At 37.3% G+C, this 19,118-nt stretch overlaps 1 protein-coding gene across 1 annotated transcript; it reads left to right on the top strand.

Annotated features, from left to right (window-relative positions):
* Positions 1-269: 269 nt before the first annotated feature.
* Positions 270-18,356, top strand: ELF8 (binding protein). Its single transcript, XM_077384853.1, has 24 exons — positions 270-561; positions 653-719; positions 1,505-1,699; positions 4,158-4,258; positions 4,654-4,707; positions 4,856-4,972; positions 5,150-5,213; positions 5,354-5,568; positions 5,678-5,762; positions 5,881-5,981; positions 6,084-6,176; positions 6,671-6,739; positions 8,320-8,412; positions 8,910-9,176; positions 10,585-10,665; positions 10,755-10,913; positions 11,412-11,507; positions 13,924-14,025; positions 14,122-14,229; positions 14,313-14,537; positions 15,840-16,106; positions 16,233-16,304; positions 17,010-17,303; positions 17,933-18,356. Exons 1-24 carry the CDS (start codon positions 421-423, stop codon positions 18,149-18,151), a joined length of 3,285 nt encoding a protein of 1,094 aa, XP_077240968.1. The 5' UTR covers positions 270-420; the 3' UTR covers positions 18,152-18,356.
* Positions 18,357-19,118: the final 762 nt, after the last annotated feature.

Below are 19,118 nucleotides of genomic sequence, written 5' to 3'. Positions count from 1 at the left end.
CGGATCTACAGAGGTTTTTTATAGATCGTAGGGTTAGGATCATCCTGTAGAAATGATTTTGTTGGCACAACCTATCAACGTTATGGCCCATCACATGGACAGTTTGTATCATCCCATAGTGTGGTCCGTACAGGGGGACCATAGCTCACACCAAATAAAAACTCGTTACAAGGCAGCCCCTTACACACTTGAAAGGGTATTTTTGTAAATTTGTCATCGTTTTGTTTCCCATCGCCTAAGCGTGCTATATAACCACTCTTAATCCAATGATCCAATCTTAATTCGCAGCTTCTGTCTTAGCCCCTCGTCTCCTCCCTCCTTTCTATTTCTCCTTACATACAAAAAAACTCAGGGGCTAGGGTTTCTTCTTCCGTTCATCTCCCTTTTCAAAAGAGATCGAAACCCTAATCTTCAGATTCTATGGCGTGCGTTTATATTCCCGTTCAGAACTCAGAGGAGGAGGTTAGAGTAGCACTCGATCAACTGCCGAGGGACGCCACAGACATTATCGACATTCTCAAGGCTGAACAAGCTTCCCTCGATCTCTGGCTCATCATAGCCGTTCGTTCTCATCTTCTTCAATTTATTCTCTTTCGTCTAAGGTTTTTTTTATTTTATTTGAATCCAATCTCAAACATAGTATTTGATGCAGAGAGAATACTTCAAACAAGGAAAAATCGACCAATTCCGTCAAATTTTGGAGGAAGGATCGGGTCCTGGTATTTCTTTTTCTCCTTTTTATACTCTGTATTCTGAGGACTCGTTTGGGTTTTCAGCAAATTGGGTTTTATTTGGGCTTTTTGATGTTGTAGTTTACTCATATATTAAAACCTAGAAAGGCCCAAATTGCTCTCAGATTCACCCTAAAAGACTATGATAACATTCAACATTAATTACTCCTGTGTCACTAGTGCATGGTGTTTCTTTTGTATGTTTTTGTATCTAATGTTATTCTAGTCTTATTTCGAAAGGCCCAAATTGCACTCAAATTGCATATTGGGTGTACACTCGAATTAACCCAAAAGATTATGATAGCATTCAATTTTAATTCCTCCAGTGTCATTTGTTTTCTATGTTTTACCCCTAATGTTATTCTAGTCTCATGTAGAAAGGCCCAATTCCCAAATTGCACTCAAACTGCATATTGGGTGTACACTCAAATCCACCCTAAAAGAGTGTGATTTGCATTTAGACACGAGGGGGGCTGTTAGATGTGAACAACTTGGTATTCCTAATGTTTGAGTTAAATAAGTATTTTATACTATTGTGTGATTTTTTGTATTTTGTATGGGTTTTAGAGGCAAGGTGACATGTCCTCCTCTTGTACTTTTTTATTTCTATTAGTAAAATTCCAGGTGCCGCCCCGGGTTCCTAGATAAATTCCGGGTTAAAAAAAAGAGTGTGATGGCGTTCAATATTAATTCCTCTTGTTTCATGAGTTCATGATGTTTATTTTCTATGTTTTTACCTCTATTGTGATTCTAGTCTCATGTTTATGTTTCAGAGATCGATGAATACTATGCTGATGTTAAATACGAAAGGATCGCGATTCTTAATGCTTTAGGGGCCTATTATAGTTACCTTGGACAAATTGAGACGAAGCAAAGAGAGAGGGATGAACATTTCATTTCAGCGACTCAATATTATAACAAAGCATCGAGGATTGATATGCATGAGCCTTCAACTTGGGTCGGGAAAGGTTAATATCATCTTACTTAATTTTCTTCTATGTCACAGGTTCAATTGGAATGTCTTAGGCCCTCTTTGGATGCCATCAAAATTGGTCCCTCTTCGCAAATAAAATTATTTTATTTTAATCTTATTTGCAAATGGGACATTAAGGACTCTTTGGAAGCCATTAACTTCATCATTTCTAAAACCATAATTCGTAAATAGTAGGAAAAAAGGGATTCTTTTTATGATATATTGTTTTACCTGCTTACTGGCATGTGTTGCATAAAAGAGACTATTACAGCTAGTATTATTAGGGGAAGGAGTATGCATTGCGTAGTAGGAAAGAAAATTGTTAGCTAGAAGTATCACATTGGCTAGGTGTTAAACTGATTTTTTGTTTTAGAAGACTGGAAGGTTGGTCCCCGCAATATAATAGAGCCTTCCATTGGAAAACATACGTAACACTCTGGTGTTTGGTTGGGTTTTTCAGGAATTCTCAGGCTGTGGTCGGCAATAAGCTACAGCTACATATTATTTCAGATTCCCGTACTCTGTACCCTAACAATCACAGTACTCTAAAAATGTCACATAATCCTGTATATCATGCTCGGATCTAGTACATTATATATATATATATATATATATATAGGATGCCCACAAAAAATCAGGTCCATAGGATAATCATAACCTTTCCATTTGTGGAGGTTTAGATTTATGGAGGTTTATACCCATCCTTTTTAACCTCCACAAATTGATGGGTTAGGATGATCCTATGAAGTTGATTTTTTGTGGGCACCCTATCCATAGTTGTCAACCGGTGACTTGACTCGTGACTCGATTTCTTAATTTTATGACTAGTGACTCGAATCGACTCATGACTCGTAAGAGTTTTTGAAAACAGTAGAAATGTAGTTGAAAAAAATATCATTGTATCTCAAAAGATGAAGCATGTAAAAAAAATATAACTCAATTGCACATAGATAAAGCACTAAGCCAAAAATATCCATCTATCCATAATATATCTATCCATAATCCACAATATATACTAAGCACGTAACTTTCCAAATGCAATTCACCTTTTCTAGAAAAAGTTTTTCCTGGAAAGTATTTTCCCCTACATCATGTTTTGATCTTTTGATGGGGTGGGGTGGGGCCCATATTCTATACCCAAGAATAGCATGGGTAGGCTCCACTATTTTACCCTTGATCCGATGAGCCCACCAACTCTATCCAAACCCATGCATACACCGTGGGACCAACTTTTTTTTGAATGGTTTGGACTGATTATTTTACACCTCATGTTATGATGGGGTGGGGCCCAATATTTAATAGCTATGCCTAGGATTGGTAGGGCCCACTGTCTCTACCCAAACCAATGCAGAAAGTGGGGCCCACCATTTTACCCCTAATGTTATTGACAAGGTGGTGTCCACCGTCCCTACCCAAACCTAAGCATTTGACTGGAGCCCGCCATTTTACATCTCATGCTTTGATGGCGTGGGGCCCACCATTTTACTAGTAAATAACTACATGCTTGTAACTTGCACGAACAAAAATAATTAAGTTTTAAGTTCCTACTTCCAAGTTTTCAACCATCAAAGCAAGAAAGCCCAGGCCCAATAACTCGATTTGACTCGTAAGAGTCATAGTTTTTTTACTCGACTCGGAGCGACTCGTAAGAGTCACCAAATGACTCGTAAGAGTCACCAAATGACTCGTAAGAGTTTTCGACAGAGGGGACTCGCATGGGCGACTCGACTCGAAATCCCGGCAACTCGACTCGACTCGAGAGTTGACTCGTACGACTCGTAAGAGTTTGACAACTATGACCCTATCTATGTGAGGGCCTATCAAATGAATGCTTTGGATCATCCAAACAAAGTGGGCCCCCTATGTTTTGTGAGCGCCACCTCATATAAGGTAGCGCCACCGCCACCTCAGGAACCCTTTTCTCTCTCACACACACACACACACACACACACATATATATTGTTCGTAAAAAGGCAGAAAGTGGAGAGGTGATACACCATGACATATACCAAGTAAATATCAGGTGGCTGATATATTCACAAAGGGATAGATAATGTTCAGAGGAGCACTTCAGATTGAGGGGGAGTGTTAGAGAGAACATTATTAGTGATTTAGGGCATTATTGTAATCATTTATTTCGGATTGCTTTAAATCTGTCACCTTCAAAGACCAATTTTGTAAGCTTCTTGTCAAGCTGGCATGCTTAAATTTGTAATATTGTATCACAGGGGTCATACAATTTGTAATATTGTATCACATGTGCTATTCTACCTACCAAGAATAGCACGTGTTGTTGCGTACCTAGTTTCCAAGAAATTAGCTATTTTTCGTTTAAGAAGCGCATCTGTGTGGGCTCATGAATATTTTTGTGTTGATAACTGTGAAAGAAATCTTGGCAAGTTATTTAGTTGTTCTAAGTGAGTTCACCCATTAATACATAGATTTTTATACAGGTCAGCTTTTACTGGCCAAGGGCGATCTAGAACAGGCATATGCTGCTTTTAAGATTGTTTATGATGGAGATCATGATAATGTTCCTGCTCTTCTTGGTCAGGTACTTCTTTCACTGCAAGCAACTCTCAATTCCTCATCATAAAGTGTGTGTGTGTGTGTGCGCGCGCATAAAAGTTTGTTTAGTAATATCAATCTGTTCTTATTTATGTTTTGTTACTGTATGATTAGCTTTAAAAAAAATTATTTTCATGTTTTTTAAAATTTATTTATATGATTTTTTAATACGTTTGCTCTTCAAGCTTCCTCTGCTGGCATATTTTTGTTCTTTATCATTTGCACTAGAAAACTTTTAAGGGTCTGACAATTTTGTTCTATCATTAAGTAGTTGATTTATTTGATCAATTATAACATCCTGTTAGTAATCTGCGTTCTAATTACTCACTGCTAGCATTTATTGATCTCTCTTTATATAAGTTAGTACTTCTTTTGCTGCAGGCTTGTGTTCAGTTTAATCGTGGACGTTACTTAGATTCCCTCGAGTTATATAAGGTTTGATTGTCACTTCCATCTTACAATCTTTCTCATTGACTGATGCAACATCATCCACAGTATTATTTGTCCTATTAGTGGACATTATCTTAGTTCCAATTTTTAAGTTAGGTGACGCTACTAACTTTATTGTGTACTTTGGTTTTAGAGGGCGTTGCGAGTATATCCTAATTGTCCTGCCTCTGTAAGGCTTGGTTTAGGTCTTTGTCGCTACAAACTAGGTCAATTTGAAAAGGCAAGACAGGCCTTTCAGCGTGTTTTGCAGGCATGTAATTTGTGAGCCAGTTTTATGTGATCCTATGATGCATCTTTTCTGCACATAAGTATTTTTTTTTAAATGATTTCTTTTTTATTTGAATTTATTTTTTGAAAAATGATTTCTGTACGTAAGTATGTTGTCAAATTTTCACTGATTACCTTGTCTGTCCTCTGACAATTGTAGCTGGACCCAGAAAACGTTGAGGCTCTTGTGGCACTTGGTGTCATGGATTTGCAAACAAATGAAGGTGTGTTTTATCATTCAGTTATGATTATATGAACAATTTTGACATCTGGGTCTGGTTTCCTTAATGTACCAATGTCTAAATTCGAGGGAATTTGTTTATTTATCTTGTCTGCTAATTCTTTTTTATTTGAGTACATATAGCTGATGGAATTCGAAAAGGGATGGTGAAAATGCAAAGAGCTTTTGAGATATATCCCTACTGCGCAATGGCATTGAATCATTTAGCAAATCATTTTTTCTTCACTGGTCAGCATTTTTTGGTTGAGCAATTGACTGAGACTGCCCTTGCTGTTAGCGATCATGGTCTAATGAAGTCACACTCGTACTACAATTTAGCCAGATCATACCATAGCAAGGTACAACGGAGCCCAACTCTTTTGCCAATGAACATCTGGTTTTGGTTGTAGTCCCTTTTTCTTATGGTAAGGTGATGATATCCATACTGTTTTGAAATTGCAAATTCAGGGTGATTACGAAAAAGCTGGAGTGTACTATAGGGCATCTGTTAAGGACAGCAATAGGCCCCAAGATTTTGTGTTGCCTTACTTTGGTCAGTGCCACAGTGGTCATGTCAATTCTCCGTGTGGTGCAATACCATAAGTAACTTCTTTTGGTTATGAAGTTTGCATTTTATGCTATTATTCATTTTTTTCTTTTCTCTAAAATAGGTCTGGGACAAGTCCAACTGAAGTTGGGAGATTTTAAAAGTTCTCTTTCAAACTTTGAAAAGGTCTTGGAGATTTACCCCGAGAATTGTGAAAGTTTGAAAGTAAGTGAGATTTCATAATATCGGAAGCTGTTAATGGTGTTTTAATTATTATTTTTTCAGCTTTTCACTTTGTCATGTTGCTAATTGATTTGTTTTGCAAAGGCTGTAGGGCACATTTATGTTCAGCTTGGCCAGAGTGAGAAAGCCTTAGAAGTCCTCCGAAAAGCTGCAAGAATTGACCCACGCGATGCACAGGTGATTCATGCTTTTGTGCTATGAAAGGGGTTGATACATACATCTCTCTATGCGTGCGTGTGCGTGTGTGCGTGCGAACCTCATCTTAGTGTATTAAAATACGAAAGTTATATATGCTTGCATTCTATTGCTTCTGTCTCAAGTTTTGTAAGGAGTTTTTAGTTGCTAACATTGGGAGTCTGGATAGGAATAAGAAAGGGATCTTTATATAAAGCTTGTCACCCTTTTTTATGGCACTTAAGTATTTTCTTGAGTTTGGGAAGGAAGAACAGAAGCCCTATGCTTTCAGGTGTTTATATACATGTTTCAGGTTTTTTCTGTATTTTTTTAGTTGAAGAATCTTTCTCTATTGGAATCTGACTGTGGCTTATGAATTTTTTGTAGTTTTCTTGAAGAATTTCTTGTTACATATGCATAGCAATTTAGAGGTCTATTCTGAAAATTCCAGCCCTCTACTTTGCACCATCTGTTTAGCTGATTCGAGATTGTTGCAGGCGTTCCTGGAGCTGGGTGAATTGTTAATATCATCTGATACAGGAGCTTCATTAGATGCCTTCAGAACTGTAAGGGCCTTTCGTTGATTTATTCCCACCATTTTGTTAATGTTGTTGATGGAAGTGACCTAAAGTTCTCTTATGAACTTTTTTTGGTGTATGACGTACATAGAAATTTAACATTCATGCCTTTAGTCCTATATCATTGCTGCATGTGTACTGCTTTTTAGGGGCCTAACCTTCTTAAGTAAACCACCTAGGAGACTTTTAGGATCTTAGATTTGATATGGCATATTGACTGTATTTAAATGTGGTCCATATTCATTTGGCAAAAACATACACTGCGAAAATAGCTGGTCATTTCCCTTTTAACTGACCTACGATCTACACAAAGAAATATTATCAAAGCCGCCCTGACATTCCCTAGTTCTTAGGGGCCTAGCTTCACTGCAAATTATCTCGTAATTTTTTCTTTCACTACACTACCTATTTATACAAAGGGGTATTGTTTCTGCCATGAATTTTGGATTTAGAGCTTCATTTTGATGGTAGGTCCACATAGTTTATATGCTTTGGGTATAAAGATGCCCTCCTAACAATTTTTAGTTATTGTTCAATCTAGTGTGTTCTTGTAGAGTTTGCATACTTGGGAAGAGTTTTTTCTTTTTAAACTAAAAGCTCTCACTTCATATTGTTTATTCATTTTCTGATTATTAACTTTACTTACCCCTCCCATTCTTCCATCTGATATTTCTGCCCATTTCTATGTGCTAAGTTGGTTGATGCCAATGAAGGGTCTTCTCCTCTAGTTTTCGGTCTCGATATTAAAATGTGGTGCATTGGATATTAAAAATTGAAAATACTGAGGGGCTGTTGGATACGTGGATTTTAGAATCCAGGTTTTAGTTTGAAAGCTGTGTAAAAGAGGAGCAGAAAACGACGGACGTCCTTCTCTCCTTGGCCATCTTGGATTTTGAATAAGAAGTCCAGGTTTTAGAAATATCTCCCCCATCCTGTGATTTCTAAAACCTGGAAACACGTCGATCTCCTACTCTCTTGCTTCACGGAAAGAAGGGCGAGAAATCAGAAAACGACTGATGGCCCTCCTTCTCTCTTCTTCCATCCAGAATTTTGAAGAAATCCAAGATTCTAAAATCCGCATATCCGAACGGCTCCTGAAAGTCTCCTATCCATCCGAGACTGAGGTACTCTACTTCTTCATATTGCTGCGTTGAACTGCATGGATTTGTGTTCATGAAGAATGCACTTCTTGTATGGCTCTTTAGCATTCTTTGTAAAATTTCTTTTTATTTTGGTTTACAGTTTACACACTTCAGTTAAACAAATCTTCTAAACCGATTTATGAGCTGTCCTGTAATTTCTTTCTATCTTTGCCATGGTTGTTGGCAATAAGTCTAGTCATTTGGCTCATTCTTCTTATTAGCTGTCTTTACATGGAGTGTTTTTTATGTAGAAAAAATTATGTTGTGTTTTATGATTCTGATTTCTTCCTTCGCTCACACTACTTGCTAAGAACTCAACCAAATGTATTTATTGCTTCAATACATACATCATGTCAAGCTGTTGTTCTGCGCTTTTCTTTAGGTTTCAAATGTGACATTTATACTTGAGTCTCTATTTTCTGACAGGCATGCAGTCTTCTTAAAAAGGGAAGCGAAGAAGTACCAATAGAATTGCTCAATAATATTGGAGTTCTTCATTTTGAAAGAGGAGAATTTGAGGTCCGCAATGATTAGATGTTACCACATGATTTCTTTAATTGAATGACTTTTACTGGGAAAAATAATGCTCATTGTTACTGGCATTCAAAACAGAAAAAAATAATGCTCATTGTTACTTGACGGCTTCACATTCTTTCCTAATTTTACTTTAGTTGATTTTGGGTATCTATTGTTTACTGCTACTCTCGTAAGTTACTTGTTACATCCAATGATTGTGATGTCTATATTTCTTAATCTATACTCAACTCAACTCTAACTCAACTCAGTTAAGTAACATTCAATTGAGCTGAGTAACAATAGAAATGACCCCAACTAGTCTGGGATAAAGGCTTAGTTGAGTTGAGTATACTCAGCTCAACTCAACTAAGCCTTTGTCCCAAACTAGTTGGGGTCGGCTAATTAATCCTTTAGAAAATTTTCATGAAGAAGGTGAGAGGATCTACCCGGCTCAAATTGACTAAGTTTAATCTTAACATTTTTTGTCATTTTTTTCTCAGTTGGCTGAAAAGACTTTCAAGGAGGCATTGGGTGATGGCATCTGGCATTATTTCATGAATGGGAAAATAGGCAATTCTAATGTGGATTCTGGTGCCTCCACCGTTCAGTACAAGGACATGAAATTATTTCACCAACTTGAAGAAGATGGTGTTTCATTGGAACTACCTTGGGATAAAGTGACAACACTTTTTAATCATGCCAGATTACTTGAGCAATTGCATGACGCTGAAAAAGCTAGTATTTTGTACCGGCTAATATTATTCAAGGTCTCTTCTATCTCTCTGTCACATACATACATATACATACATGCATGCACACACACACACACACACACATATATATATATATATGGGAATTGCTAGCGTTCATCGCAAAAGGCTTTTCGCGGCTGGTCTGTTGCACTTCAAACCAGCCACCTCGTGAATGGAGACAACAGCTTTTGTCTCCATTCACGAGGTGGCTGGTCTGAATTGCTACAGACCAGCAGCGAAAAGTCTTCTGCGATGGAGCCTAGCAAATCCCTACACACACACACGCGCGCGCGCGCACGCACACACACATACTGGCTTCTGGTATTGGCACTACCATGCTTTGATAATTGCACTAACTAAACAGACAGATATATATATATATATATATATATATATATAAAAGGGTTTCTGCGCTCGAGCAGTGATAAGGGGGGGTGGGGCCATTGTGGGGGTGATCCAAAGCATTCATTTAGAAGGCCCCATCATGGATGGGGGGGCCTACCAAAAATCAGCTCCATTGGATCACCTTAGGGTGTCCATTTGTAGGGCCAAAAATGGACAGATACTGTTTGTCCACAAATCTGTCCATTTCTGGCCCCACAAATGGACACCCTAAGGTGATCCAATGGAGCTGATTTTTGGTGGACACCCTACCCATGGAAGGGCCCATCAAATGAATGCTTTGGATCCCACCCAAAATGTGGCTCCACCCTGTTTCTGTGCTCGAGCGCAGAAACCATTTCCTCTCTCTCTCTCTCTCTCTCTCTCTCTCTCTCTATATATATATATATATATATATATATATATATATATAGAGAGAGAGAGAGAGAGAGAGAGAGAGAGAGGAAAGTGTTCCTAAGCTATAGCTCAAAAACACATGTGGCCCCACATTTTTTGGGGATCCAAAGCATTCATTTGGAAGGCCCTTCCATGGATAGGGTGTGTACCAAAAATCAGCCCTATAGGATCATTCTAACCCTGCCATCTGTTGAGGGGAAATGGGCAGAAACATGGACACACAGTGTCTGTCCATTTTTCACTCCACCTTTGATTGGGTTAGGATGATCCAATCAAAGGGTGCGCCAATATCAGTAGCGTGCGCACGCACGCAAGCGCGCGCACACAGACACACACACAGAGATTTATCTGTCTAACTATCTGCCATTATGTCTGAGTACGACTTCCCATCAATCATTATTTGACGCTGAGAAAATCTGGAATGATTACAAATATTGGATCACATAGAAGCCTAATCCTGATTGTTGGATACCGAGACAAGGGATTTTATTTATACTTCCAGTAGATTATAACACCAATCAATTATTGTAGAGAATGGATATGGGCCTGTAGCATTTGCAAATGATAAAAATTGTTGGTATTTGTCATATGGTCACTTCATAACATGATAATGTTTCCATTACAGTATCCAGAGTATGTAGATGCTTATTTGAGGCTTGCTGCCATTGCCAAAGCTCGGGATAATATTCAACTAAGCATTGAACTGGTATCTCATCCATTCTATAATTCATTGTATCCATTATGTTATTTGATGTTATACGCCATATATCAGCATGGTTCTTTGTTTTGTCATAGATAGGGGAGGCCCTCAAGGTAAATGATAAGTGTCCAAATGCTCTATCAATGCTTGGTAGTTTGGAGCTTAAGAGTGATGACTGGGTGAAGGCAAAAGATACTTTGCGTGCTGCTAGAGAAGCAACTGATGGAAAAGATTCTTACACTACTCTTTCCCTGGTGTGTATAATTCCTGTATTGCAAATTTTGTTTTTCCTCAGAATCAGCTTGGGCATAGTTTTTGTTTGTGCAATGGGCCGACCTCGTTAATTGGCTCGGTTTGGGCCACAGGAGCCCTTTGATTTGGTCTGTGCATAATTTTATACCCAGTTAACATTTGATCCAGGCTTATGCCAAAAGGCCCTAAACTATTAGTGCAAGGGCCGGCATCTGATCTATAATCTGTTTGCTAATTAGGCCTGATCAGACCAACAAATCTGGGCCAGGTTTGGCTGGATTTACGCATCCATTAGACTGGTTGGGTCTACTTTTAGGGCCCAAGCAGTATTTGGACCAGGCCCAGGTAGAACAGCTGGGCCCATGTTCACCCGTAGTTTTATTTGCATTGGCTATTCCCGTTTATTCTTGAAGATGGGCTGTCAATTCAAGGTTAAAATTTTCTTTAGCATGATTGTATGGAAGTCATGCTTATTGTGCTCTCTTTTTGAATTTGGCTAGGGGAACTGGAACTACTTTGCTGCTGTTCGTTCTGAGAAAAGAAGTCCTAAATTGGAGGCGACTCATCTTGAAAAAGCTAAGGAGCTTTACACCAAAGTATGATTTGCTAACTGTCTTTGGTTTTGCAAACACTGAATTGCCAACAACTCTGTCACTATTTATATAAGTTTCTAATTCAGATGCTTATATCTTAGTACCATTCTACATGGGAAGGCATGCTCTAGCATAAGGATTTTCATTATTGATAAACATTTCCTCCAAATGCATTATAGCAATGTTTATTGAAGTCTTTTTTTTTGTTACACCGATAAGAAATGATCCTTGCTTTTTAGTAGTCAAAGAGACATTGTTTTCCTGGTTTCCCTAAATAAAGTTCTGCTATTATTTAAAAAAAATGAGAGTCACAATCTGTCCACTAAGCCATTAATTATTTCCACTGGATTAGAGGATATTTTCCATTTGAGCTACACTGTAGTCGTTTTAAATTGCCAAATTTTTGCAAAGGTTTGAGGTTTCGGTTTCGATATGCGTTTCAATCGTGATGGAAATGGAAACATGTCAATTTTAAATGAAAATTTCGGTGGAAATCTTGTAAATTTATGGGAATGTATGGAAACATGTGCAAATGATAGTTATTTAAGATGAAACTTCAGAAAATGAAAAAATAAGCACAAAAACACTAAAAAAATTGAAACGTAAGAAAAAACCCAACACAACGCTATAACAATATCGATCACCTAGCACTCAAATAAAAAAACAACAACAACATTGAACACCTAGTGACACCCTCTGTTGCGCTTGTCTGATAATTCACTAGATATGATATTTCACATGTAATTCATATAATTAGTTATATATAATATACGCATCATGCTTCACATGCAATTGATAAGTGTATAATTATGTAATACATATTGGTATAATATACTATTAATACACTTGGGTAGAAACAGTGAGAAAAGACTTGAGGGCGAGGAACATAGCAGAGAACATGACCTTGGATAGGATAGAATGGAAGAAAAATGATCCATGTAGACGAAACTAGCGTCAGTAGTAGACTTAGTCAATTTGAGCCAGGTAGATCCTTTCACCTTCTTCATGAAAATTTTCTAAAGGATTCACTAGCCGACCCCAACTAGTTTGGGACAAAGGCTTAGTTGAGTTGTATACTATTAATACACTTATTATAACTCTATCCTGTGTCAGTCGGATGAACATATGCATTTTTCAAGGGCCTCAATTCCCACTACTATTGTCACCAGGAGGGTGTACAAAAGTCATCCCGAAGTTCTTTATGAAAATACCCACAAAACATGCAAGACAAGCATGGGCCATAGTTTCTTAGCTTAAAATAGAAGAGAGAGAGAGAGAGAGAGAGAGAGAGAGAGAGAGAGAGAGAGAGTAAACTGATTCTTCAAAAAACTACAGTTCTTTGTTTGAACATCCTGGTCTGGTTTCTAATAGGCTCAAAACAATTTTCTACAGTGATTGGATAAAAAAATCTTCTCAGTAATAAAAAATGATTTTTTCCACATTTGATTTTCCTTTTATGCAAAAACTTGCTAAAAATGACTTGATTTTGATTCATCCACTTTGCAATAGATATAAAAGGATTATTTTGGGCCCTTTATAGGGGTGATGAGAGAATGCCTTTAAATAATTTTCCCTTTGGGAAGGGAAAAATGGGATATGTACAACATAGGATTGTCATTTATGTCTCGGATAATGGTCGGATCCTGGGAGAGATTGTCTAGGCGACCCCCCCAAGCAGACACTCAATGGCTCAAGTGGCTTAAGCCTCAATGAAGGACAAAGGTCCAATAGCCTATGCAATCCCTCGTTACCTTAAGGTTTCTTTCTCTACTGACTGTTGATTGGAAAAAACATGTCGGTACTTGGTATTGCTAGGTAGCTTCCATTACGCCAAGGTCCAAGTTCTTCTGAAACTCTCTCCCCTATGATTTTCTTTCAGTTCAATTTTGGCCAAAAGAACTAGCTCTTGGGATGATGGATATTTTCCCATAAATATTCCCATTCAAGTATTTTTTTTTAATGGTGATATCATTAACACAAAGCCATTCCAAAAAAAAAAAAAAACATTAGAACAAAGGGAAAGGAACAAATAGACTGAGGAGGTCTCAATACAAAAGAAATCAACCCATTTAATTATTATTAATATTATTATTAACTCATTTTAAAAAAATTAGTAGTTGGAACACTTTTCTTGTTATTAGGCCTCTTTCAGCTAGTTTTATTTCCATGCAGAACGATTTTATATTAAAAATAATTGGTTTGAACCCCACGCATATATACTGAAAACGTGCTTAAAATTTGTTCCCGGTGTTTGTTTTTGGGGGAATTGCTTTTTTATGCATTCAATGCTTTATGTTTGAAACTCCATCCATTAGCATTTGCTCTTCTTTCTGGTTCGCTGTTCTGATCCTCTTCACGCAGTTTATTTCTCAATAAAGAAACTTTTTCTAATATGCTTCTTTGCTACCCTTGTAAACAGGTTTTACTTCAACGTCCCGGGAATTTATATGCTGCAAATGGTTCTGGAGTTATCTTTGCAGAAAAAGGTCACTTTGATGTTTCGAAGGATATATTTACACAGGTTGGATGAGATTTTTTCCTTTTTAAGGGTTATATTTGTTTTCCATTTTAAGTTAGAATTCACATTTGATTGTCATTTAACATATCTGAAGTGTAGGTTCAAGAAGCTGCTAGTGGAAGTGTATTTGTCCAAATGCCAGATGTATGGATAAATTTGGCACATGTCTACTTTGCTCAAGGTCATTTCGCGTTGGCTGTGAAAATGGCAAGTCTATCATTTCCTTTCTTCAATTCCTTTCCCAAAATCTTTTAGATGCATTTGTGGTGATGGTCCTCAGTATTTTGCAGTATCAAAATTGCCTGCGGAAGTTTTATTATAATACAGATGCTCAAGTTCTTCTCTATCTAGCTCGCACTCATTATGAGGCTGAACAGTGGCAAGACTGCAAGAAAACTTTGCTACGAGCAATTCATTTGGCTCCCTCAAATTATACACTACGGTTTGATGCAGGTGTCGCTATGCAAAAGTTCTCAGCATCTACACTACAGAAGACTAAGAGATCCGCGGATGAGGTTTGCTGATAGCATAATCCCTTAGGGGCTGTTTGGATACACAGATTTTTAGCATCTTGGATTTCCTGAAAATCCTGGATGGGAGACATGAGGAGACCTTCCGTTGTTTTCTGATTTCTCGCCCTTCTTTCCGTCGAGTGGGAGAGGAGATTCTAAAATCCATGTATCCAAACAGCCCTTTACAGTTTCTCTCCTCAATGTTTTAACTCATGCAAAATACAATTCATTTCACGTTTTTCTTTCTTTTTCTTCCCATATTTCCGTAGTATTAACTAACTGAGAACATATGAATCATTTTGTTTGCTGACTGCTAAAAAAAAAAAAAAGAGGAAAGGATTTTATCACTGGTGTTACTGCAGGAGTTTGGTGGGTTTTTTGTGTGTAATCTTTAAAGTGGTACACATACAAAATGGGCATGCAGAGACTCATTGGTGATTGATACATGCATATAACATTTAAAGACTCATATTCCTGAAGACTGGATTTTTAGACACATTTGGACGATCTCAATGTAATGTAACGCTGTAGTTTTTGCGTCACCAGTCAACCTTCATTCTACAGTTCTTGATGGATTCTAGAATGTTTTGTTGATTTATAGTCTAACACTTCATTTTTATACAGCATAACTTATTCATTTATCAGTATACGTTTCATTGTCGTGTTCATGGTTAAATCACATAGATGGATCATGTCCTGTTTTCAGATTTGCTCGCCTGATTTTGTACCTCAACGCCTTTCTTCTGATCGAGGAAGATTACCATTCATGTTCTATATTAGAAATAATAAAGAAGGAAGATGAAGAATTAATTTTGTACACTACCATTAAAAAAAGGAATTAATTTTGTACACTCCTATTAAACTTTTCTGCTTTCATTTTTTTTAAAAAATACACTGATTTGCTTTATTACCATATGCCTGTACCTTGTTATAGTTTTTTCTGTTATTATTTATAGTAGTGTAGTTTCTTCATAAACATCTTACCAGGGCAAATTACTGTCTGTTGGCTTTAAAATAAAATAAAATAAAAATATTGGGATAATATCATGTGATATTATCGCCATATTTTATGATAAAAATGAAAATATCGCCATATTTTTAAAATCTCGGGATTATTTCTGAATTTTGTTGTTTTATCAAATTGTCGTGATAAAAATGCGATATTTTGAAATATCGGAGATATTTGTGACAAAATTTCCCCTCAGCATCACTTTTCGTTATCATGTAGGTACTGGTGGGTGATGTGCATCCACTTGTTGCGTTTGTCCAATCGTGCTTCATTAGGAGTGCTCTTTTATTTTGTAGGTACGTTCGACAGTTGCAGAACTGAAAAACGCCGTTCGTATATTTAGTCAGTTGTCTGCTGCAAGCGGCTACCACTTTCATGGGTTTGATGAGAAGAAAATAGAGACTCATGTTGGATATTGCAAACATTTACTGGATGCTGCTAAGGTTCATTGCGAGGCAGCTGAGCGTGAAGAGCAACAAAATCGCCAGAGATTAGAAGTTGCTCGTCAGGTTACCTTGGCTGAGGAAGCCAGGCGAAAAGCTGAAGAGCAGAGGAAATTTCAGGTCATTTTTTTTTTACAATCATACCATGCATTATTTTGCTGATATTATTTATTATTTTATTATGTAAACGAATCTTTGTAAATGACGGACTAATATAGTCTTACTGTTGGTTTTAATGGGAAACAGTTGGAGAGGAGAAAACAGGAGGATGAGCTAAAGCAAGTAATGCAACAAGAGGAACATTTTGAGCGTGTAAAGGTCAGTCATTTTATCTATCTCACATTTGAAAGGCTTTCCCCCGTTATTTTTGTTTCGTGCTTGTCAGGAGCAAGAAATGTGCGTTTAGTAATTTGGTAATATTAGCAACGCTCAACTGCTACCACATTGGAATGCTAAAATAGCCTGAAACTATTGGTTGCAGGGATATGGAATTAAGTCCGTGTTCGTTTGGTTCACCATGTAGGAGAGAGTAAATTATATCAACATTTGTGGACATCTAAGTTACACTTCAGATATTTAGCATCTAAGTTGGAGAAAATAATTTTTGGAACTTTCCTACCTATACATAGAAATTCGTGAACATCTAAATTAGCATTAGATTTGTTTAGAAAATAATTGGAACAAGCAGTCATTTATTTTACCTCCCCAGTATAGCCTTAAACATGCATCTTGCACGGTTTTTCCAGATTCCGGCAAAGCATTAGTTTACGTGGGATTTTTATGGAAAAGAAGAGAAAAAAGGAAAAAATATTGTGGAAAACATTAATCTTGGATATAAATTGCTATAATTACCACTCTTGTCATTTCAAAAGAATAGTTTCAAAATCCCCCGTTGATTCCTTGTTGCTCTCTTTGTTTATTTTTGCCTTCGGTCGTGGGACTTCGCTCTTCTTATTACTAAAATTCAACCATTTCAGGAAAAAAAAAAGTTTAAAAATTATTGAAGATTTGATTTATTTGCAGGAACTATGGAAGAGTAGTGTTCCTGCGAACAAGCGTAGAGACAGATCACAGACTGAAGACGAGGATGGCGGGCACAGTGAGAAGAAAAGGAGGAAAGGAAGCAAGAAGAGAAAGAAAGATAAGAACACAAACTCACGTTATGAAATGGAGGAAGCTGATGCGGACATGATGGATGAGCATGAAGAAATGGAGGAAGATGCAAACTTGGTGAATGATGAGGAAGATGGGGCAGAGAATGCTCAGGATCTTCTCGTAGCTGCTGGTCTTGAAGATTCAGACGCTGAAGAGGATGCGGTAACCTATTTTTTGTTTATTTTTTTTATTGTAGATAATATTAAAGAATTAAACTGAAATTTTAAAAAAAAAAGGTTTCCATGTGATGGGCCCTGATTATAGATAAGATTAAAGAATCAAACTGAAATAAAAAAGGGTTTCCAGTAATAAAACCACAGCTTTGAGGATAAAGCTTCAACTTATTTTCTGTTATATGCACACACACGCACACACACAAATTATGTAGTTATGATGTACTTCTATTTGCCTAGATTGTTTCTTCTATACTTGCATAGACTAGTATTTTACAATAATACATATTGTGATGTTATCTTATAGCTGTAATGTAAGCATCACTGAGATGAAGTAGTGGGTCTGGTATTCTGGGATCACTGTCTAATACCTTGTTTCCATGCATAACACAAGTTATGAACATATTAGAAAAAAAGAAGTCTTCCACATGCAAATACTGGAGTACTGTAATTGGTATTGGATTGTACTGACACTTCACTTAGCAGTCAGTTTTTCTTACTTGAAGAGAAACATAGATTAAACAAACTTTGGTAAGTCACCAGTTGAATTTTTTGGCTTGTTTAATGGGGCCTATTATGCTGGCTAACAAGTTTTCTGCTTTGTTTTATTTTTTGAAGGCTGTCACTGCAAGTCGGCGGAGAAGGGCGTGGTCAGAATCTGACGATGATGAGCCTTCAGAGAGGCTTCATGAATCCAGCCCAGCAGCAGTTGGTAGAGAGGATTCGGTCGAGTTGCCCGAAAGTGACAAAGAGGTCAGAGAAGATGAGAACCAGGACGATGAAAGTGACAAGCAAAATAGAGATGCTGGTGATGATGAGGAGGAAGACGATTATTAAAAAAAAATTAAATTCAAACTCTGTATGTAAAACCCAACTTACATATGTTGTAAAGTTAACGTAGGTCTGCAGTGTAAATTATTAGATAATTATACTTGTGTGTAAAACAGCCTTCTGTTTTAGAGAAATGCTGTTAGTTTTAGGGAAAGACGAACAGAAGGGGGTGGCCAGGTCATTTCCCCCGAGAGAAATAGTCATTTTTCGACACTATTTTCCCTCGGTTCACCATTTAAAAAAAAAAAAAAAACCTATTTTCCCTTGGTTCATCCAGTTGTTGTACCAGTAAATACAAGTAGAGAGGCAATTCCCATTTCGTCTTGTAAATATACTTGTTACGAATGATATTAAAATTATAAAAGGAGTTGACACCTGCAGCCCCTCTTTTAAATTGGGAATGACCATGAAGACTGTCACAGAGATCAATGGTGACGATCAATTCTAGGGTGACATGTATGTACAATCAAGACCGTTGATCTTTTTGGAACATCACGTTGCAACCCACATGGTCTAGGTCCATACAGGCTCGACCTCCCATGTGTAAAAACCACAAAGATCAATGGTTTAGCTTTCAATAGATCAAGGATCTAGGATCTAGGATCATGTCTCCCCCTCTCCGTCCATCTCTCTCACAAGTGGTCTCACCACTATTCCAAGTGTTACATCACAACCTAGTCCACAAGCAAAAAATTCAAATGGGTTTTGTCATCTTGCTCCAATGGTCAACACTTACTAATTTTTGTCTTCATCCATTTGTTTCAATCTCTATCCGATCATGCTCTTGTTTATCCTTTAATCCACTTTACCAAATTCACCACCATGAATTTGTCATCTAATAATGTGGACCGTTGATTAGTTTGCTCATGAACGGTACATACCATCAATCAGATGGCTAATGATCCTCCATCATCCATGGTAAAGAACTAGTTACATGGACGATCAATATCATCCCACCCTAAAATTGACACAT

The sequence above is a fragment of the Tasmannia lanceolata genome, unplaced genomic scaffold, assembly GCF_043159265.1.
Source record: "Tasmannia lanceolata isolate RefF3 unplaced genomic scaffold, GAP_Taslan_0.1 ptg000007l, whole genome shotgun sequence".
NCBI classification, from domain to species: domain Eukaryota; kingdom Viridiplantae; phylum Streptophyta; class Magnoliopsida; order Canellales; family Winteraceae; genus Tasmannia; species Tasmannia lanceolata.
Note: the sequence above shows the minus strand (reverse complement) of the source record. Positions and strands in the feature narration are given on the sequence as shown.